General features: G+C 41.7%; 1 protein-coding gene across 3 annotated transcripts; it reads right to left on the reverse strand.

Moving 5' to 3' along the window:
- Positions 1-58: 58 nt before the first annotated feature.
- GNPAT (glyceronephosphate O-acyltransferase) lies at positions 59-23,305 on the reverse strand. Of its 3 annotated transcripts, none has more exons than XM_075495837.1 (16): positions 22,748-23,305; positions 18,418-18,606; positions 15,770-15,946; positions 14,747-14,876; positions 12,014-12,141; positions 11,489-11,564; positions 10,741-10,892; positions 10,516-10,646; positions 9,607-9,830; positions 6,859-7,104; positions 6,064-6,143; positions 3,436-3,576; positions 2,390-2,489; positions 2,201-2,294; positions 909-970; positions 59-600 (listed from the first exon to the last, which is right to left on the reverse strand). In XM_075495837.1, exons 1-16 carry the CDS (start codon positions 22,991-22,993, stop codon positions 557-559), a joined length of 2,220 nt encoding a protein of 739 aa, XP_075351952.1. In that variant the 5' UTR covers positions 22,994-23,305; the 3' UTR covers positions 59-556. The 3 variants fall into 3 exon arrangements, with proteins under 3 accessions (XP_075351952.1, XP_075351953.1, XP_075351951.1); XM_075495838.1 differs by having other exon boundaries at positions 12,014-12,132; positions 18,418-18,609; XM_075495836.1 differs by having other exon boundaries at positions 18,418-18,609.
- Positions 23,306-23,492: the final 187 nt, after the last annotated feature.

A 23,492-nucleotide genomic window follows, 5' to 3' on the forward strand; every position in this document is an offset into this window, starting at 1 on the left:
AGTAATTAAAATAATAATGCCAAGTCGCCTAAAAAAACCACAGCGAAACAAACCCCAACACAATTAGCATTTCTGGTTATTGCCCAAGATTGGGTTTGTGCTCTTCATTCATAAGGGCCTCACCTCACATTTAGACAGCCAGCAACGTATTTCTCTAAATATTAATTTTAATAGCAAGTCTTTTAATTCCCTGTTACATTTTTACATCCATGAAATATTTGAAAGCAATCACATTCCTTGTTACAAGTCTAGAAAAATGTATTTAAGTAGCCATTACTGTGCACGTCTCTTAAATATTTATCAAAAAAAAAAAAAAAAGACAATGTTTAATCTGTTTTAAAAAAACAAACCACAGTGAGGATACAAATACAACTCTAACCCTCAGCGGCAACAGTTTCCAAGTGGCAATGGAGAGCTGCCCCGCTGAAGAACACCTCTCCGCCTCCCAGGCTGGCCGGGCAAGAGGGGAACCTCGCCTGCGCCCGTCCCTGCTCCGGCTGGGCGGTGGCCGGTGTTCTCAGCGGGCGCTTACATCCAGCACAGCATCAGGAACCGCTCAGAGTCGTGCAGCCACAGGTTTCTGTACAGGTATCCTAGCGTCTAACGAAAAAAAAAATAAAAGTAAACACTTATCATCCAAATGCTGTAAATACCACTCCGTTAAACTACTTGTTGCTTTGTTTTCCTTGGTCATTGGGTTGCACGGTATTTCAAATAAAGAAGGGAGATTCAAAGCTGCAGGTCAATGACACTAGAAAAAGTATTGTAAAAAAAACATCATTAGGATTTTTATGCAGCTAAATCTAAGGAACTACTAGGGAAAAAAACACTCCATCTGACGTACGTGCATTGTCCAAAGTAATTTAGAACTTGAGAAGCTCTCTTCAAATTAATTAGAGAACACTTACCAAACATGTCCAGGATTTTATTAACAGCCTCTTGATTTACATTGTAAGTGAATCCATTTGACCTACAGTTAAAAGAAAAAAACCTGTTTCTTCAGTGAATATTTCTTAATTCCAGTCATTTCTATACAAATAATCTGAGTTAAACATTTTCATCATTACAGCATATTTTTCATCCTACCAGCATACATATTAATTTTAAGGACATGGCAGACTTCTAAGCAGATTGTACTCAAGGATAGTTATGGTTTCTTTATCCTTCCTCTTGTTCACAGTCCCCATGTCTCTCTCTTCCCTTGATCTTTATTAGGGACAACTGCAGGAAGAGAATGTTTGTTTGTTTTCAGTCATATCATTTTCAACACCATCTCTCTGAAACTGAAGCAAATCTTCAGCTGATGTCAGATTCTGTTGCACTCGATTTATTCCTTTTACTTGAAAGGGGAATTTATCTACAGACATCTGTTTAGCACAGTGACATGGCAGGGGATGTAACAACAACAGTACTTTGTGCACTTTCCAAGAGCACTACAAACCTTAACCAATTCATTTCCTGAACAAAGGCATAAAATAGCTCAGGGCCATCAGCTGCCAACTACGGCCTGTGAAACACTCAAGACAATGTGGGGACTTGTTGTATCAGGGACTGCCATGGTTATACTTTTAAATACAGTAAGAAGCACCACAACACAAATTAATTTGATGACAGGAAATGCATGTCACCGTATTTTTGTACAACAATAGCTGGTTTTTAATCTTAGGCCTATAAACTATGAACTGTGTTAAAAGACTTTAATGACTAAGCTTTCAGTTAAACTAAAATGACATCTCAAACTAAAGCTTTGAGATGTCAGTGCTGAAACCCCCCCAAAATTAGTAGTATTCCTGATTATTGCTTACATTGCCTGATGAGGCTTACTGTAACACACAGAGTAACTCTTCTATTAAAAATAGGCAGGACTATTCTCTTTACTTATCAAAGCCTTGGGAGAAACTTTGAAAACTAAAAGGTTAAGGGAGTCAGAAGAAGCCCACTAGTGAGTTAATGAATTTTGTTGCTGGGTCCCACAGGAGTGTTTTTACTATGAGGGGGTGCCATTCTGCTTCTACAACGTGTACAGAAAGGAACTACCTAGGTCTTCACCATCAGGCAGGTAAATCCAATCAACCTTCAGTTGACTGGTGCTCAGGCAGTCAGGGTTCTGCTGTTCTGCTTCATACTAATAGCTCAGTCATTAGGAATTGCCAGTAAGACCACACACAGACTTCTATACACCAAAAAGCCAGTTACTTACATTTTCTTCTTCTTCACTGCACCTAGTTGCACAAGAGCTGCTAAGGCATTTTTCTGCATGTCCGAAGACAGCGCTTCATAACACTGCGTATTCCCTACAGAGAAAGCAGAAATACAATGAAAAAAGTTTTATCACTGTCCATTAACAGGTTACATTTGTAAAATCATATTGGATAACGGCTGTACACACCCTTCTCAAGAAGCTGAAAAACAAAGTTGCGGACTCCAGGTATAAACTGCTTCTCCGTAAAGGCTTCTTTTGTTTCCTTTGAGAGGTATCTGAAAATTAACTAACATTTAAAAAAAAAAAATTAGCACTTCTTTCCTTTTGATTGTCACCTTGTTATGAATTACAAACAGACGTGTCCTCATAAGTAAGTAATACTGTTACATTTTGAAAAGTGTAGGAGAGGAACTCAAAAGGTATCATTACATAGAGCATCTGAAATTTTTATTACTGTTTAACAAGCATGAGAATCCTAATATTAAAATAAGATTCAGTATTACTATAATAGTTACCTTAGACATTAATTTAACATTCCTGTTCTCACAATCAAAAATGGTATAATTTTTTTAAAGCAATATCTGTTTTATAGATGGACAAAAACTGGGCAAATCAGTACAGTTCAGCCCAAATCAGTACAGTTCAGCCCAAGTCATACGCCAGCTCGTTAACGGATTCCACTAGGTTCAAACATCTACAGTCCCACCAACCTTATGCTGACATACCTGAGATTTTAGCTCCTGTTTTTGTATACATTGCTTATTACAGGAATGTGTTTAGTCTTATTAAAACCTTGGAAAACCAAAAGAATTTAAAGACATAGGCATGGAATTAATGACTCCCCCAAAAAGCTATCAGATACAAGATGCGAACTCATTTCCGCACCTGGCAGGACAGCCCACATAAAATGAGTTAAGCAAGAGCTCTTTGTAAGAAAGAGCAATGAACCTGGTAGCTGCACGCTCCCCGAGAAGCTTATAAACACACAATGGGCCATCACATTACAAGGTAGTTACTGCTTTAGTCAATTGGAAAAGTCTGAGCCAAAAGCTGAAATCAGGATCCTGGGGAGGATCTGTGGGTGATGTTTAAAGATATTTATTACTCCTGTTTCTCAACTCTGGCACTCCCCAGCCATGAAAACAGTCACTATACTGCAGAAGTATCATAGCTCTCCTAGTTTCCCTATAAAACACAGGAGAAAAAAGATAATTTTCTGAAGAACAACATACCTGATAACCTTCCACAAAAGGTCTGAACATAGCTGACAAGAAAGACACTATAACACTTCCTTTGTCGGTAGGGTAGATTTCCTGTTGACTTATTTGAATGGCATCGCATTTTGTGAGTAGAAAACATCCTTCCTCAAAATCCTGGGAGACAGAAGCATAACTGAAATTTTAACACCTACAGTAAGTGCAGCTACCTTCCCCCACACAAACAACAACAAAAACCACACAACAGAACACCACTTCCATTTCTGAACTTAGTTCTCAAGAGACCCAAACCAAAATTTTCCTATATACTAGAAACACCCTTATAAAAAGGCAGGGGGAACATGTTCTTAAACACAGCAGTATCTCGATGCACAAGAGGCCTAGGAGCAAAGAAAGCAACTGTGGCTGCTATTGTAACAGCCAGCCTGAGCTCCCTCAGCATTTTGTCAGAATAGGGTCAGGTTGTCTGGTTTAGGGTTTTTTCTGTGGGTGTTTTTAATTTATTTATTTATTTTTAAAGTCAGGGTTTGCCTTTATCTCATGTCCACTGTTTGCGATAAATGATAACATAGTTCACTGCCCTCTACAAAAGAGACAACACAATGGCCAAAAGTTACAAATTATGGAAATGTCAATGACAAAACCATTCTACTGCCAATACCGGCGGTAAGGGCGAGGGGACACAGGACACACACAGAACACGAGGGGATGGGACAGAGGCATGACAGACACATGGATGACTGGAGGGGTGGGGTGCTAAGAGATCCCTTAACATTATAGCAACTCTTTCGTTTGACTCCACTGAAGTCAGTCATAGCCAGTCACCTTCCTGTTCCCTGCTTGGTTTTGGTACTTAAAAGAAGCTGCAAGAGGCAACAATTGCTAACAACAAAAACTAAACATAACAGTGTTGATCAGCCTTTAAAAAAAGGCCCAATTCTCCTCTATATAAAAATCTAGGAGATTTTAATATAGTTGCAAGTCTTGAATACTCTTATGAAAATTATACTTACCTCTTTTTTTTTAATGCAGGAAAGATCACAAATATCACCATCAGATATTTGGCCTTAGCACTGATAACTATCACATTTAATCAGTTTTAAATCCAAATAAAAACTACACGTGGACTTACCAGTTTATATCAGGTATGACACTGAACCAGATTTTTTACTAATAAACTTGTGCTCACCTGCATTTCAAGCTGGCTGGACTAGAGCCAGCTCCGACCCAGCAGGATGTGTACAAACTGACACAGCAAGTCCTGCAGAGAGCAAAATGCTGCCTGCAGTTTTCACAGCTTGCCTGTGTCCAGCTGTGTTAGGAGAGCACGCAGACATACCAAGCCCTGTAATAAGGCAGTATGCAGGAACAATACTGGCTTTGTCTGAGTAATGGTTGTATGGGTCAGGGGGTGAAATGAGGGGAAACTCTTTTCAAGCAAATAGGATGCAACTAAAGCTCCCATAAGACTCTACGAGGGACACTGTTATGCCATTAGGAAAGTTCTCACTTCAAAAACCTTCACGGGCTGCATCACTTCAACTCTGTAGAAGACTCTGGCTGCAGAAATTTAAATCAGGCTTTACTATAAGCACTTCCCTCATAGTGCTTGCAATGTACTACCTGAATCTACACGAGATAAATGCCAGTAATAAAAAGCTAAAAGGGCTCAGCCATGAACCATCAAAATATTAAAATAAGTTTACTAATGCACAGGAACATCGAAACCTTCAGAGTTCAAGGCATAAGAGGAACATTAGCCATTGTATAAACACTACAGAGTAGATACTGCCACGCTGTGCACTCAAGGAGAGGTGAGTACAGAGGCGTACTTTAACAGATGAGGCACTGGGTGTTGGCACAGTCCTCTGATAGCCTTGCCATCACAGACCACACACATGGAGCTACACTAAACAACTGATCATAGCTGCACTAGAAGGAGTATAATCAACCAGAGGACAATAGGTACTTAAATTTAGAATTGCATACTCTATTTGTCAAAGATAACAAGGGCATACAATGGTTGATCATTAATTGGTATAATACCTGTAGTTTAACTTTCTGAAAGAGCAGCAGTGCCCCTCTGCTACACAGTCTGCAAGAGCTTTTAGGAAGAATTATCCTGGTGTACACTCAATGAGAGTTCCTGTTTTGTTTCTGTGCTGACAGAACATACCCACTCTGTGACAGAATTCAATTAAATCTATATTAACACTTTTTTCTTCAGAGCCTAAGGTCTCTTTCATAACTGCAGAGCAAGAGGACAGTATTTACACTTCATTTAAAAGACTGCTTTACATATATTTTTATATCTGTGCTGGAAGACTGGTGGCTTTATGCAAAAAAGCCAAATGTCTGCTACAGTTCATTTTAATAGTTCAGAATTGGGCAATTTCAGGATTTTTAGTTTTTTACTGGAAGGGGCGAAAAAAAGATTGCATATGCAACCTTGTGGATTCAGACAGTGTTTTGCAACTAACCAAATGATCCCCTTTTAAGTTCCCCCTCCCACTTACAGATCAAGTTGATATCACTGTAGATGTTTATCACAAAGCAGTTGTTCGGCAGAGCCCTGAAATCAGATGCTATTTTAGTTGGCTGCATTACTGACTATCAGTATTTTTGTACAAAGGATGTTTTTACCTTCAGTGAAATGCCAGGAAAGAAGATGAACTCATCAGAAAAAACATCTCTCAAGAAGCTGAAGCAGCTATAGACCTCCTCTGAAAAAAATATTGTAAAGTACTGTTGTTTAAAAATGTAATTTAAAACATGCAAATGAAAAGCCATTTACTCCTTATTTTAGAGAGCTCCTACTTCAAATAAAATTTGGACTTGACATTAAAAGCATTACATATACAGTAGAAACCACCACAACAGAACAGCAAGTACTCAAAGCACTTGATTCAATCATTACCAAAAGGAAAGAGCAGGGGGTTGTAGCTTCTGAGAACATGCACTAAGTACCACATAATCAGATGCTGCACAAAACTAAAGTATGTATTCTGAAACATTTCTTTAAGAGCCAAGTATTGGAAAACACTGAAATACTTCAGAAACAGTAGTGGGAAGAGAAGACAGACTGAGAACTGGCTGCACGGTACGTAAGTGTGAGCTGTGTGTAATTTGTAACCTAAAAAGCTGGTCTGCTGAACGCCAACAAAAGAAGACACTTAGGAACAGGGATCAGCTCATCTTAACCCTGCCCTCTCAGCAGAATATACCTACTTTCAAAAGTATCAAAGGGTAAACAAACAAAAAAGGCAAGCAAAATACCCTTGTCCCCTCCCAACACATCCACCTTATGCCACACGACCTTATCCAGAGTATAACAGTCTCAGATAGCACCCACTAGCAGTCACGGGAACCTCGTGCTCCTCTCACAGCTGACAGCGCAAGGAGCAAAGCCAGCGGGCTCTCAGAGCTGCCCAAACATACCTTTTCTGAAGCTGCGTGTCATCTGCAAGGCAACTGCCACCAGAGATGGACGCACAAACACGTTCAGCAGCTGGTTTCTGTAGGTGGCACACATGAGGATGGCCAGAGCATGCTTAAAGACAATTTCCCCTACGGCTCCATCTTCCACTCCTTTGTCATTTAGGATCACGTGGCCATCCACAAGGCGAGCAATGTTGGAGTGCAGGGCGAGGCCAGACATGACTGCTTTTTTGGCACACAGGTTATCTAGCAGGAAAATGCAACACTCAGGAAGGTGCAAAAGGGAATAAAACTCTATTGAAACAGCCTAAAATGCACCAGTATTTCATTAAGTTTTATCACTGAAGACCAGTTATTACACCAAACATTCAGTTAGAGAGATGTTCTGAAATAATCCATACCAGGAATTGGCAGCCTAGACATAGTGTGAGATGGAGAGAACAAATTTCAGACATTTCTGTAATTAAAGCACTTTAAATTCTTCCACTTGCTAACAGTGACAAATACTTCCTTTGTCTCTGGAACAAGTATTCTGAGCCTCCAAATAAAAGAGGATAGATCTGTTTGATGGATACATTCATCAGTAAGAAAATAGAGACCATACTTGTGCTTAGGCATTTCTGACACTACAAGTTTTGAATCAGAGGTACCAGTCTTCATAATGTTTTTCCTCAACTCTCATATACAAGGAAGGCCTCATCCCAAATTAAGTTTAAAGAAATCCTAACGTAAGTATCGTTACATAATATACTTGCTCAAAGAGAAACCAGACTGTACTCAAATCCAAATCTCTTCTTGTTTCATAAGATAATCCTTTTAAAATGCCTAAAGCAGGGACGTGCGTGGCTTTGGTTTTTGTTTTTTTTTTTAAAAAACAACAAAGTTCTTCAAAGGCAGGCATGAATTTCACAAACCTGTGGGCTTTGGTCAAGCTTTTTTGTCAGTGTCACACAGCATGACCTTTATTCAGATAAAGAGCAGCATGTCAAGTCTTGAAAATACACTCACCTTTTTAGAATACCTTACACTTTAAACACTACCAAAACATTCGCTGCATCAAATGTGAGCTCTTTGGCAAGCAAGGAAAGAAGCAATAAAAACTTCTTACTGAACACTAAAATACACTTTACATGTTCAGAGCACCACAAGCATATCAAATCAATATAGCCCCTGACAGAAAAAAAAAAAAAAAAAATCATGTTCTTTTCCCTTGACATAGATTTCACATAGAATCTCCTTGCATCTTATTTGCTCCTTCAGCCTACTTTGTTCCAGTTTTGCTAAAGCTCCTAAGTTTCTCAATGCAATAAGAAGCAGAAGTCTGAGCAAGTCATTTTGCAGTTCCTGTTTTTAATATAAAATTTCTAACAGCCAAGCAAATGTTCTGCCTCTAACAATCAACCAGCACGACAAAGACAGAAACAACTAGCTGTTTGGAGACAGAAGAACGGACAGGGTACATGTAGTTGCTGACTTTGTGATGTCACCAAATTAGCCTTCAAAATATATTTATTCTTTCAAATTATTGACAATCCAAAACAAAACAACACCTTGTTTCTATGCAACTGATGCCTAGAGCAGGGCCAGCACACTCCAACAAAACCTACTCAGCTGTTGTCATTCCTCTATTTCATTACCATGCCTATTTGCTATTCCCTGACTACACTGCAACTCTACTAAAGCAAAAGCTTATTCATTGTTGCTAAGAAAAAAACCAAAATAAATAAGCAAACCCAAATGTGTCTGTTTTTCAGTTTACTGTGCAGTAAGATTCTAAATGATGTTTAAATATTGCCATGAAATTCTTCCTTTTACCAGTCTGGCAGGAGCAGACCTTGTCTGCATTCACTGCAGTGCAGATCTGTGAAAGGAGAAGGGGTTTTCTTCCAGAAATGACAGAGTTCTGTTATAACTGTAGCCTGCTCCTATTTCTTTATTGCAGTACTGAGAGGGATCCTTTATTATACACGACTACAAAAGCAAAGATCCATGGTACATTATTTTTCTTTTCTAGCTTTACCACTTACGTCCTGAGGCTTTAAAATTAATTACCTGTATCACCTTGACTCACAGAGAGGAGTTTAAAACAATTGTTCAGAAAGTTTGGAAGGAGAATCAACCTTTCAGCAGCCAATATATACATATACATTTTATTTATTTATATATATATATTAAAAAAAGAATGTGTGTATAAATATATAAATAAAACCACCAAAGAAGCCTTCTCCCCAAAAGCCATCACTGTTTCTGGGGATAAAGTGAAATTTAAAAATAAATAGACAACTTATAGTTTTTATTTTCTCTCACCCATTTGTTTCCACTAGTTCTTTGCCACAGTAACAACTTATACTATAGTCAGTATCAAGCAATAAACACAGCATTACACCATGTTAAGTGCTGCAGATCAGGTAATTGCCTGTGACTTACATAAGGTTCAGAAAGATAGACACTAGGCAAATCTCAGTACTCTAACACAAGTACCTTATAATTTCCCCCTCATTCCACACTTCAGGATATACCAGTAAAGTATCTGTTCTGCTTCCACCTAACTGTTTTTAAAAGTATTATCTTCTACAGGCTAAGTCAAAACCTATCAGGTTTTAGCATAATTTTTAGCATATCCTAAAATCCATTTACAACTCGGAGGAAAACATTCTGTAAAGTTGTCACCATACACTGCTTCCACAGAAATATAATTTATCTTTCATAAGCAACAAAAGGAACAGAAATAACACTTGCTCTGCATACCAGGCCATTCAATGAATCCTCCAAAAGTCTGTGTTAAGCCTTTAAGCCACAGGGTCTTTTCTATTAGAAGTTCAAAATCCATGGCTGGCAAGTTCTGGAGCAAGACGGCAGCAACTAGCACCCATGGGCTCAAAACCATGTTTTCTATTTGCAGGAGCTCCATTTTATAAGCTACATCACTGACAAATTCTTGGATATCCTCAGATGGCTTTTGGGGAAGATGCCTGAAAAGAACAATGCAGTTCAAGGTAAAGAGCTCCAAAAACTAGAATATATATCACACCCTTCCTTATTTATTCTGTATGACTCCCAGATCCATAACTACTTTATAGCACCTAATGTGTGGAGGGTGATTCTATCTATGTGCTATGTAGAACAGAAGTATAGAGCAAAACATCAGTAGCTTCACAATAGTGTTTGAAACACAGATCTCTATTGATGCTGTACACTTGCTATCTTAAAAAAAAAAAAATCAAAAGCATTATGTTTTATATAACAAATTGCAAAAGCCGCCCAATCCAGAGCTACAGCTCCCTGGCACATGATCACATAACAGTTTGCAGTAATAAAGCAAGAAAGGGAGAGAAAGGCAGAATTTTAAAGTGGCAAAACAATCAAATTCTCAGAAAACAGAGCTTTGCCTGCCTCATGCACTATCATTAATTTTTAACATGGCATCTTCCCGACACCGTACAAAGTTATGCAAGTAACAACCTATTTCAGGAACACCCAATCACAAGCATGATAAGCCTCTGCTCAGACAAAACAGGTTCAGCAGTCTAAATAGTCAGATGGAGGGGAGATGAGAGAAGTTGAAAACAAAGTACAAGAGAACAACTTAATTATTTTACATAGGTGAGGACTAAACAAATGCTTTTCCTGTGCATACACCATGGAAAGATGTGGTACCTGGGAACCAAATTGTACGGGCACCGATTGATTCTCCCAGATGCCAAGGTTCTAAGTGATACCGGCTGGCCAACGTAGATGTGTATGGTACCAAAACTGTCACTGAGGATTCTTCTGGCTTTTAACAACCCCTAAGAAAATGGGAAGAGCAAAATTCAAGTTTTGGGTGTGTATACAGGGTGTGTATACATCCACCTATGTTCTGTTCTTAAGGAAATTACATACAGACGTAGATTCTTTGGGCTTTGGGACTCCTAGGAGTTCATATGCATAGAGAGATTCTTCTAATATCCTCTCATAGCTGATGCTGATGGGAACAAGGTACGTGTCAAAGACTTCACGTTTCAAAAATGGTTCCATCACAATGCTGAGAAGACCTGCAAATTGAAAAAAAAGAAAAAAGTGAATCAGCTGGCTTTTTTGAGGTGGGAAAAGCAACTGCATTTTAACTTTGAAAAAGGTATCTTCAAATTTTAGAAACTACTAATACATGTGCACTGTGCTTGTTCTCTCTTCAAGCAAGCAGAAGCACAAGACATTGCCCAGACTTTAAAACAGAAGGCAAATGTAAGCAATGCATTTGGACAACTATTTGTGCTCTTTTCAGCAGCACTGCTCTGCACTCACGCAGCATCTTCCTTCTAAAAATTCCCCATTACTTTTACAGTTTGCTTACAATATTCCTCTGCTGATAAGGGCATGCCTATTTTCTAGAAAGAAAATGGGGAAGAGTCATGCAATTAGGTACACAACGGGGCACAGGGAGAGACAGCAGTACAATGCAAGAGACATGTATTGCCGTTCTTTGTATGGCCTTGGAACTCTAACCATAGTGTTTTCCACTAGTCTGACAGACCTCACCAATTTCCCACCACTTTAACATCCCTTCCTGTCTGAAGAACTTAACAAAGCACATAGCCACTAATGAAAATGCCAATAATCATAAAAAGTTCCAAGTTTTCAACAAACCTACCAAACTTTGGAGTCAGAGTCTTGGCGGTGCGGCTTCTAGTCCCTTCAAGAAAAAATTCAATTGGGGCATAGCCACTCTTCAAAAATAAAACCAAAAAAAAAGCTGGTCAGAAAAATAAAAACATTTCTACTTTACTGCCCACAAATAGTTTTAAGTACTTAAAATGTAAGGTTTTTTTAACAGAAGCCATGCACGTCTAACTTCAGTCATCTCAGCCTATATTCATCCATTGTATTTGCCACACCATGTAGTTAAATTAATGAAAATATTGTGTCTGTCATGAGATATGGGCACATGATCCAAAGTAACTGATGAGCAGCAATTTGTTTACCAGCTACTGCTGAACTATAATAACAGAGTGCATGCATGCTCTTCACCTACAGCAATTCTGAGGTAAAACACATTTAATCAGATCACAGTGAAGACTTTCAATCCCGTAGTTATAACATCATGCATATTTCACATGAATCATTCCAACAGAGTATTTCTTAAGCATACATTTTGAGAGTTCAGTAATTTATTTACCCTTAACATTGTTTTTACATATTCAGCAAACACTGCCCAGTAGAGTCTGTTCCCACCGAAGGAACGTCGCATAAAAAAGGCGCCTGCCCTTCGTAGCAGCTCACCAACTATTTTCATTCCTAAGAAATCTGAAAAACAATCAAACAAAAACCAAAACCACACACACAAAACTTACTGATTAATATCAGCCAGCAGAATCAACCACTTTCTCTAATACACTGACTCAATCACCAGAATAAAGAAGATCTCTTTCAAGGATTCTGTTGTTGCAAATACCTTTATTTGCTTTCAGATTGTCCAGCAAGACTTACGTAGACATGAATGGCATATTATAATATGCTTTCAATTTTTTTTTTTTTGTAAGCAGCATTCACTTATAAGCAATTTATTTTTGTAATTTAGATGGCCAGATTTCAACCATAATAAAGACTAAATTTTTGAGGTACATTGTCTCACTCATCTTCAGAAAGATCAGTTACCACTGAATGTATCCTAGAAGACACAGAAATTAACTGACCAATTACACTATATTATACCATTTATGATGCTGACTTATCACTTCGGGAGGTGTACACCAAACCAACTAAAATTTTTTACAGTTTTCTGGCTTTAACCAATGACGGTCAATGCTTAACTTGTCAAAACCAGGAAACACTTAACGTTAACAACTTTCTTAGGGAAGCATTTAAAATGAGTCTACACAGCAGCTGGCCATGCACCACTTCAACCTCTTTGCCACCTCAATCCATGAAACACTTGAGAACAGATATTCACTCAGTAAAATAAATTCATATTTCCAGCTGCAACGCTGACAATGACTGCCTTGAAGATGTCATATGTCACACACATATATATAAGAGATAGATATATATATATAGATATATATATCTAAGAAAAAACAGATAAAAGGAAATTGGCTACAGGACCCTGGGAAGCAATAGCAGCTGTCAGCGCGTCCCATGTGCAGAGGTCCATCTTTTTCCCTTACTCTCCTACTACCCTCCCTCTCTCACCACAACACAGACTCTATCCCCTCCCTTACTTCCACCCTCCTGCCGCACACTCAACCTCCTAACCAGGATGCTGTCTGCATGCCCAATGCCTCTCCCCACCACACATTGCCACCCCACAAACTGGGACTGAAACGCACCCTTTCACGTACCTCAAGCCCACACCACCTCACCAGCTCTGTGCCTCTAATCTGACTTGCTCCCAAGACCTGAAACAGAAACACGATCCCAGCACCAGGGAGATTCCTGTATGAGCATGTACTCTGGTGTTACTGGCAACTGTTTACCTTCCTGTAGCTAATCCCCATAGATCTATCTGTATGCTACTTGAAGCCAAGCGATAACTAAAAAAGCAGAGGCACTTACCACCTATAACAGGACAGCATCTCTCCACTCAGCACAAGTACCACTTTGAGAGTGAGTTTGTAAACCGCATCTTGTGAACCTCTAACACAATATGCAGTAAATACAACTACAACCATAGAGAACTGTGTTTTCTCCAGAGGAATTTAAAATAATACACACATGCAGCAGTATAATCAAGCTGCAAGCCCATAATTCTGAAGAACTTTGCCTCCAAAACACTTCAAAATGTTAATTACTTAAAAAAAATCCCTCTAACCTAAACGAATAGTATCTTAAAATACTGTTTTGAGGTCCAAAACACAAAAAGGCTCTAATCCAAAAGTCAGCAAAGGATTACACCGATACCTGTGACAGCATGGGAGCAGATTGTGAACAATATGTGACACAGAAGCAGCTGCAACATCTTGATCAAGGCAGCTATGAGACATCAACTTCTGAATTCACCAGAATCTAACCTGCATCACCCAGAGGCAAGATCCCACTGACTCAAAGACCAGCAGAATCTCATCTTCCCTAGCAAGCATATTCTCCCAGCTTCTGCTGATTTTCTACTGTCTTCCTAACCTCTTGACTGGAAAAGTAGACTACAGTAGAGTAGTAGGTTCCAGATCTTTGCTAGCTTGCCTGTGCACATTACAGCACTGCACCAGACCTGAGGTTGTTGTCTGCCTGCTTAGAAGACCTGGTTGATATCCAAGACTTCCAAGATCAGGTTTCTCAGTTAAGTGCTGCCAGAGTCTGGATTTTCAAAAAGCACATTAACTCAGAAGATATTTAGTGTTCAAGTCTTCAAGAATTGTTTCCCGCAAGTATACTGGCTTCATCTGCTTTAGAATTAAGTATGACCTCTGATGTGAAATTTCATTTCCCAGCCAGCTCTGCTCTCAGCACTTCACATAACAGAGTTCTGCCAACGCTTCAAGGGAATCAGTTGCATCAGCAACAAGCACGAGGTGGCTGGCACTTCATATCTGGCTACTATGACTGCACTTAAAACTGTATAAAGTATCACATCACAAAAGGTTCTGCATACACAGTAGCTCTTTAGCAAGTTTTCACCTGTTCCCAGACAAAAAACCAAACAATATAGAAGTCTTCTTCACAACACCTATCTTTGCCCCAGCCTTGGGTCTACAGATGGGGTACTTCTGGGTGAACTTGCTATGAAAAAATTCACCTTTGATTGGACTCAGCACTGATAAGAAGCTTTCAGATACTGTAAGCACCTCACCCAAGGAGGTTTTAGCAAGACATATTTGGAACAGAAGTTAAACACAACTACTTATAGTAGCAGCTACAAGACCCCTTGCTACCAATTCTCTGAATCCTGAAAACATTGTTAAAAGAACATACTTGCCTATTCCTGCAGCAATGACAGGCAAAGCCAAGTCATACGTATATAGCAAATAAGACAGCATCAAAAAGTCTACATAGCTTCGGTGACTGGGCAGCAGTACAACTGGATGCTCCTGAATGGCATGTTGCAACTAAAAAAAAAAAAAAAAAAAAAAAGATGCAACTAAAAAAAAAAAAAGAAACAGCACAAACAACATTGTTCCAGTATTTACAAACTGACTGTTGAAATTTGCAAATACAGACCTTCACAGGGCTTAAGACACACAGAAGCTGATTTGTTTGAGCATGGTTTCTCTGTCCACATACTCTATACCTTTTTCAGCATGGAACCATAGGAAATTTGGAGCAGCAGTTTCCAGGCTAGCAACCTGTGGTTCATAAGCATCACAGGACTCAAAAGCCAGGGCCATCTCATTATGTGATAGTCTAATTCAAATCCCTTTTGATGGGGATGGGAAACCCAAAAGGGGCTGTAAGGGCTGACATTGCTGTGTTCCAGGGAATGCACTGCACCCTCCAGAACAGTGGCATCCTACAATGAAAGGGGTACAACAGCTCCCCAGGGAACTGGGGCAAACTTAAAGCATCTCCTGCCTCAGAGCTGCACAATGTTTCACCACTTCTAGCTGTATGAAGGTTTTGCAGAACAGCCAACCCATTCAGCCACATAACATTATGTTTTCACATCCAATCCAGCTAAAAGTGTTATTAAATTTATAATATCAGATAGAAAAACTCTCTCAGTGGCTGATCTAACAGAATCACTGACACATGACTGCAAGTATTCCTTACCATAGGAAGCATTTGGAAGATGTACAAAAAGTCCTGCTGACAGTTTGCCTCTAAAATACTTATACATCATCTGTCTTTCCCCCCCACTTATTAAGAAATGCAGTAATAAACACAAGTGCAGCCTTTTTTTTCAAAGGTTATTTTTCATATTTGTTACTTGGAGCGAAGGTTAGAGTCTTTGTCCAAGTGACTGGTATGAAAATAGTATAACTTCCGCCCCCCCAGTACTTACTCTCTGCATTCCTTCTTCATTCACACAAACTCTTTGGAAAAGCCGTTTAAATATTTTGCTCAGAGCAAAGGCAAAAAATCTCACAGCTCCTAATTGCATACTGTGGCCCATCTCATCCAGGATTTCCGTGGCTTCTTCTTGAATAATATCAGGTGATTCTCCCATCTCTTTCGCTAACTAAGGAGAAACAAAACAAGCAAAATAGCAGTCAGATGTTGTTCCCTTCTCCTTGCCCATGCACATCATTCTATGTGCCACAACAATTACAGCAGAACTACTGCAATAGTCAGCAAGATTTTATTTTATGCGATAGGCATGCATCTAATCATAAAGAATCTGTTCGGTGTCAGCCAACAAGAGAAAGCCAAGTTAAAGCTGTTCAAAATCAAGAATGAGCTTAGATGTCAATGGTGGGGGGGGGTGGTGCAACAATTCCCCCCCCCAAACACACCATCTGAATGTTTTAACCTGTATCATCCTCAGAGGAGATTTAAGTTCGAAGCACATTTCCTATATTATTGGTCTGAAGAAGGCTATGTAAGATTTTCTTTGACTAGTAAAATGAAACCTATGTTTGCAGAGATATTCACAATGTAGATCTCTGAAGTGCATTTGGGTTAGATTTTAAGACTTGGCTGAAGAACCTCAGCCCTATCATGCTTGAATTTCTTTGTAATGCATTACTTTGGCAATGGCTAGCTGAAATGCATACAAAGCACTGTCTCCACCAACTTTGCATATCAATGATCTTTTTTCTGTTGCTATGCACATTCCCTTTTGAAGTTTCTTAAAACAGACTTAAATAATGGTCATCCCTCCGATTTGATACCCTGACTCTAGAAATATTTAATTGAAAACTTAGTCTTTTACTGTTATGGAATGAGGAACATGCCTTTTACTGAACACGGAGGAGGAATGGCAGAAGAAAAAGCCTCCAAAAAAGCATGGCTCTGTTTAGAGGCCAGCACTGCTTACCTATTATTTCTATTTTGTGACATATGAGAAAATCCATCTCCTCCAATCTATCTCCATATACCACCTTATTATCATATCTACTGGTTCAATTGTGTTTTAATAAATGCATTATCCTTCATCCTGCATATTTCCACATGTAGCTATAACTGATTATTTTAACCACTTAAAGAAGCCAAAAACTGCTTCCACTTGAGCCTGAGAAAAATCACTCTCTCTTAGGAAGCCAAAAAATTATTCTCATTATTCACTAGGGGAAGAGATACTGTTATCATGCACCAGTAAAAGGCTTACCACACAGCTCATCCTGTGTGAATTACATGCACGTCCACTACAGAGCTAAGCACTTACTCCCCAAAATCAGGAATCAAAAAACCAGACCAGTTGCATATAGCAAGCTAAAACAAACAAATGCACTTCATTTCACACACTGAACATTAGTAACCTCAGCAATTTGTCACAAGAACAAATTCTAGTACGCCTGTGTAAAGCTGTGTAAACTCTGCGCAGACAGGAGGCAAACTAACCATAGACCATTGGGCATATTGCCCAAGATAGTCCCAGTTAGATACTTTCAGTAATCTCTAGTGCAAAGCTGATAACTAGGTTGCAATGGCAGGACTGCTAACCCCCTTCAATCACTTGATGCTAGCTAGGAAAATATCCTTCAAAATCAGTAATTTTCCATCAAAAAAAGCAGCAGTTCAGAAGAAAACATCACACAAATGTCTTTGTCAAATCCTCTGTAAAATATTTTATTTCAGTAAATGTTTTAGTGTTTCTAAAGTTGAAAGATCCAATTTTTTTTTATTTCATACTACTCTGCATTTCATGATGGCAACAGGACTACCTTGTAGGACGTGGTTTAGTTTGTCACATCGTAACAAGTTTTGATATATCATAGGTAACATTGACCATTAAAAAGAAATAAATAGAAAAATTTTATGGTAGCCACTCACTCGGGATTAACCAAAACATCTCATATACTTCTATTGGCCTGGAATTACTTTTCATGAATACTGAAAATAGTTACTCTGCTAACTAACACACACTCTTATTTTAGCCATTTCAACACAATGTAAAATATGAGCCAGTCTGAATATAAAATATTTAATTCATTACGAAGTAGTAGCTGCCCTTCATCTGAAAACAAAAATATGGTTACATCTTAGCCAGTGTTTTTAATTCCAAGAATTCTATGTGAAATATAACTCTCATTTTAGGGAATGTAGCATTTATGACTGGTTCATAAATACTTCACTAGCCTATAAAATTCCTACAAGACATCCACAAAGGACAAAAACGTCTAGTAAGGAGAGTGCTTATGTCTTTCACAATGCTGCTCTGTGGTGAGGACAGTGGAGGAGGGGAAAAAAAAAAAGTCGTTGTCAAGCACATTGGATAAGTTAGATGGGGAAGTGTCGTATATGCAAAATCAAAACAATATTTCATGAATGAGCTATCTAACAGCTTTAGTGGCAACTCCGTGGTAAATCAGTATTTGTTTTTCCTGCCAAAAGAGTAGGGCGCTCAAGTTACTCCTTTATTGGACCACATTTCAAACTACAGCTATCATGTTTGACAAGGTCAGCAATAATCTTTTTTTTCCTCTGCTGCTATACAAAGTTTGGCTGAGTTCTGTCTACCTCATCTTACAGCTCAGTGCCCAGCCTCACCTGCTTGATAACATATTGAACTTGCTCTGACTGGAGAACAGCACTTTTAATAGCATTTGGCTTGCAAGGTGAAAGTCCCTTGTAGATCACAGGAGTATAACATTTCATCGCGTATCTCAAGTCGCTGGACAATCGTCTTTCCTCCAAGATATCTTCAAACTCATCTCTTTTCTTTGACGTGAGCTCTTTCTGCTGGGAACATACAAATAATGAGACACTATCTTGAGCCATTCAGTGGTCTGCTTGGCTACAGTACCAAAATAACGGCGTGCAATACTTTTGCAATGTTTGGGTGGTTTTCTAGCTTTCTTTAGCATCTGCATTCCACATTCTGAGTGCATGAACAAATGTTACCTGCTTGGAACAATGCCGCAAATAGAAACTAAAAAGAAAAAAAAACACCAAACCCCAACAAAAAACCCTCAATCCTTTCTGACTGCAAAGATCCCCAAATCACCCTATGCCACATTACTTAATTTTGCCCAATAGGAAGAAGCTGAGAGAACACCTGGGCTTTGAAAGCTAAAGTGCCTTGCCTCCGGCCTCTCCATGATTAATAGGTATTAACTAAAACACCTTTGATTCCATCTCTTGCAGCTGCATGAAGACAATGCCATGAATTACATTATAAAAACACAATAATCAACACAAAAAAATGATCCCTGCTACTTTAAGTTACATCTGGGACCTTGGTGATTTGTGCTGGCTTTCATCAAGCTTGGACACAGGGTACATAAAACATAGCCAGGCACAAACAAAAAAACACATTATGAGTCACGTGCAGATCAAAATGCAGTATGGTGCACACGTAGGTAAAAAGAGCGCACAGCCTCAGAGTAACTAGCACCACTGCTAAGCAGGAAAACAAATGGTACTTCAAGAATTAATTGTGGATCCGTCCCGCTGCAGAAACCTCAGTGACAAAACTCTTCCCCTTGAGTCAGTAGGCATCCCCTGTGCTGGAGAGAGATAACTCCTATTATCTCCTATAACGCCACAGTCCATATGAATGACCCCTCAGTCTTTCCAAAACTGAAATTGTATTCCTCTAAACTTCGAAACAGCAGCAATAGCCACGAGACAAGCAAGGCAATTGGAGCAAGCCTCTGTGAAACACAAATATAAAAGTATTGGTTATGATCAAGCACATTTATTAGAAGAAGATGCTAAAATAAAAATGCTTATGTCTTCCTTTACAGCACCACTTGAAGGGTAGCACAGGCATCCCTTTCATTCATTCTGCCTCCTTTCCCTATATACAACCTGTGCAGAACCAGTCTGACAATGAAGGCTAAAACGTTCTTTCATAGGCTCTTGCAGTGACCTTTTCTGCTGTTGAGAGGAAAGCCTAGCCAGCAAACACATGGGAGAACACCAGTAACAGATAAGCAAAATGCCCAGCAGCAGGGCGGGGTTTTCAACCTTGGGACAGGGAGTCAGGTTTCACTGCCAGCTGACCACAGCCACATCAGAAACACTACCAAAACCAGTTGACATTTCAAGCGAGTAGAGAGCAAACATTTAGTTCCTGTCCATTCATCAACACAAGATAATTTGGCAAAACAGAACAAAAAACCCAAAATCAGGAATACCTCCACTTAAGAACCACAAAAAATCCTTCAAAGCCACAACTGTATCGAACGCCACTTTCATTTCAGAGAATGCAAATCCTACTATAATGTTTGACCTTCTCATTCTTTTCCCCACACAGTATAGTCAAATTTGGATATGATCCTTCTACTACAGTAGCATTTGGTAGATCATCTAACTTCTCTCTCCGCTACTGTAGTTTAGAGAATTGTCCCAAGGTAACTGCAGAACTGACTCTCCAGGGACTTTTAAAACAATTCTATACAAGGTATTAAACCCAGGCCCATATTAATTTAAAACTTCCAGGGCTTTTTTGCCTGTATGGTTTAGCATTACAGTTTTCAATCTTTCTTCTTCCACAGCTTTCAACTAGTTGGCATTTTGCAAGAGCCAAGTAAGCTAAGAACTGTTAAGAAGACTGGAAATAGTTTGTATTAGCCATTTGTTGCCATTGACACCTTATATTGACCCCCTTGATTAAAAATAAAACAGAAAAAAGAAAAAACTTATACCCTGTAATAGCAAAAAAGATAGCTCAGAATAGCATCAGAAAATATTAGTTAGCTCTAAGTATACACCTACTTAGAGCAGTATGTGACAAGCCATTGCTCAGAAAATCTAAGCAACTTTTATTTCAATTACCAAAGTTTAAATCCTGCAATGTGCAACTACACAAAACCCAGACAAAGAAACCCAGCACTCAGCTCAGGTATCATCAGCCACATCAGCAGTCACCGCGCTGCTACAGCCATTCCCCAACATGGCTCTGGCGAGCGGAGTTTTGCAAAGGCCATGGCCAATGGAAAAGTCACCTCTCTGCCACTGCTCCTCACTTCACGTTTCCAGATTTGAAGTGCAACTGATTTCTCTCCATGGCAATAGGTATTTTCACACCCTGTTCCAAAGTAGCATTGGGGGAGCCAGAACACACACAGTTCACCAACGACTAAAGAAAAGAAACGCTGCTTTTACGCATTACGGCCAAGCTGTTGTTCCAGCTTCAGTTGCCGACCGGCAGAGAACGCATTTAGAAAATATGCTGTTGGAAACCTTGACATCAGATAATTCAGTTATGCGCACAGTTACTGCGACATTGGTGAAGTCCAAAAGCGAAACAGCAGGAGCCTAGAACTTCTCTGCTTCCATATAACCTCTGAAAGCAACAGAATGGGAGCGCTCACAATGCGCTTGGGATACCAGCATACAGCCAGAGACATAGAAGAGAAGTTTGGGAATCTCTGCAGAAATCAGGAGCTGTCTCCCTCTCTCCCCAGCCCCCTCCTCTAAATCCAAGTAGGGAGACGGGTTTAGCACCCCACACCCAAATCTCCTTGTCTGAGGCTGGCACAGGAGCTGCAAGGAAAAAACAACGTCAGTGAAGTCATTTTCACCATGTAACACGGGAAAACCTGCTTCAGCCACTCCATCTTGAAAGGGTTACATCCCTGATAATCCCTGACTAAGACCTTACCATGATACATAGACTTGCATTTTTTTAGTTTCACTTGCATCCTTGTTCTCTTTTGTTCTCTTCCCCTGCAAAGATAGTTTTAGTTACCTGCTGAGCAGAGTTGATGATAGGACATTTCCTGTGACTTCTTACCTGATAAGACTAAACAGGCCTTGAGCAAGCTCGTTAGGCTTCCTAATTAAACCAGTGATAACAGGATCTCAGGAGGTTTGTGCTGAAGATAAGCACCAAAGAACTAGTTTAAATCGACCCCCTTGTAACATTCCGAGGCCCAAGGACTGATGAGCTAACTCGATGACTATATATGGACAAAGGAAGCCCAAAGTTCAACTAGCGGACAACATGAGGAAGACTATGGAAGACCACCAGGAGGGTGAAAAGACCCTAACCCTAATTTTACTGTGCATGCTTGGACTATGTAAATGAATTCTGGGAACTCATCACCATAAAACTGCCCTTTTCAGGAAATCTGATGACTATGTATGATTTTCCTGTATATGAACTGAAGTGTTGTGCTAACCTGGCGGAGCGATCCCCAGTGCTGCCATAAAGAATACCTGCTTAACAGTCATCCCGAGTATTGAGTCCTGATTTTGGCTTTTCACGGCAACAATTTCCGTGATAATTTTCTAGCGCCGAATTTGTCATCGCTAGCAGGTTCCTGTCACACACGACAGCCGCGGGGCTGCCTTGCGAAGCGCCCCGTGCTCGGACACCTGGAGCCCCAGCCAGCCTCTGTGCCAGGCCTGGTTGCGTCTGGCACATCTGAGGGGAGAAGCGGCGCTCAGGATCGGGAGCTTTGCCTGTCGCGACTGACACGACAGGTACTGGGGAAGCGGGCGGGTAGGAGAAGCGGGCTTGGGGCCCGCAGCGGCTGGGGAAGGCAAACTTGTGAAGGGAAACGTCCGGTTCCCGCTTGGCCGCAACCTGCCCCCGCTGGGGCCCGGGAGAGGCCTCGTCCCCTCCCGGGCCCCGCAGAGCGCAGTCCCCGCGCCAGGGCCGCGCCGCCGCCTGCCCCCGCCCCGCGAAGGGGGTAGGGCCGGGGAAGTTGGGCGCCGGTGTGCCGCGCCCAGCAGGGGCCCCAGAAACCTCCCTCCGGAGCGCGGCCCCCGCTTCCCCCGGGGCCCAAACCGGGGGAACGGGGGGGTTGCGCCAAGCACTGTCACTCCGCTTCAGAGTGAACGGCACCGACGCGGCGCAGGAGTAAGGCGGACCACCCCATTCCCCCGCAGCACCGAGCCCCGTTCCCCCCGCCCCGCCACCACCTACCGAGTACATGGGCGCCCCTCGCCGCGCCCGTCCGGGCGCGGCTGCCGCCGCCGCTGCCGCCATGGCCCTGCGAGCTCCGCCGCGCCGCCCCGCGCCCCGCTCGCCCGCCCTACCCCGCCGCGGTGGCCTCACGCCCGCTGCCGCCTCCCGCGGCGCCCATGGCCCCGCGCCGCCCCAGCTCGGCTGCCCGGCGCGTTGCGGCGGGCGCGGGGGAGGGCGGGGGGACCGCGCGATGGGCGGCGCCATCTTGGGGGCGACGGGAGCCGCTCGGGATCAAACGTCCTTCCTCCTGCCGCCCCGCGGCCGCCATGGGGTCGCGGGAGCCGTGCCGCCGGCTGGAGGCGGTGCTCGGCGCCCTTTACGACCTGGGTGGGTGAGCGGGGCCGTGCCGCGGGCTACCGGCGGTGGGGAGCATGGCCGGGCGTTGCGCCGAGGCTGGCGGCACCGCGGCCTTCCCTGGGGGCCGGGGAAGGGAGGGGGCCGGGCGTTCACTCTGAAGCGGAGCGATGGCGGCCGCGCACAGCTGACCGGGGCATATGTTCCGGCACGCAGGTGAGGAGCCCGGCGCTCGGGGCGCCGCGAAGGACAGCGAAGCGAGCGCAGGGGCGGCGGCGGAGACCCGGGGACCGCCGCCGGCGGCGGGCAGTGCCGGCGGGGCGGCGGGCGTGCGGCGCGGGGCCCGCGACTTCTTCGGGGAGCTGCGGGCTGAGTTGGGCGCTGCCGCCGCCCCGCCGTCCCCCGCCGC

This window comes from Mycteria americana, chromosome 3 (genome assembly GCF_035582795.1).
Source record: "Mycteria americana isolate JAX WOST 10 ecotype Jacksonville Zoo and Gardens chromosome 3, USCA_MyAme_1.0, whole genome shotgun sequence".
NCBI classification, from domain to species: domain Eukaryota; kingdom Metazoa; phylum Chordata; class Aves; order Ciconiiformes; family Ciconiidae; genus Mycteria; species Mycteria americana.

Bases quoted from the DNA above. Each gene is read 5' to 3' on its own strand.
- GNPAT (XM_075495836.1), bottom strand. From the start codon at position 22,993: ATGGCGCCGCCCATCGCGCGGTCCCCCCGCCCTCCCCCGCGCCCGCCG. The intron at 15,947-18,417 runs GTGAGGCTGGGC...GTTTCTCCTTAG, and splicing joins TTCAATATGTTATCAAGCAG to TTAGCGAAAGAGATGGGAGA. The intron at 10,647-10,740 runs GTATGTAATTTC...CCATTTTCTTAG, and splicing joins AGCCCAAAGAATCTACGTCT to GGGTTGTTAAAAGCCAGAAG.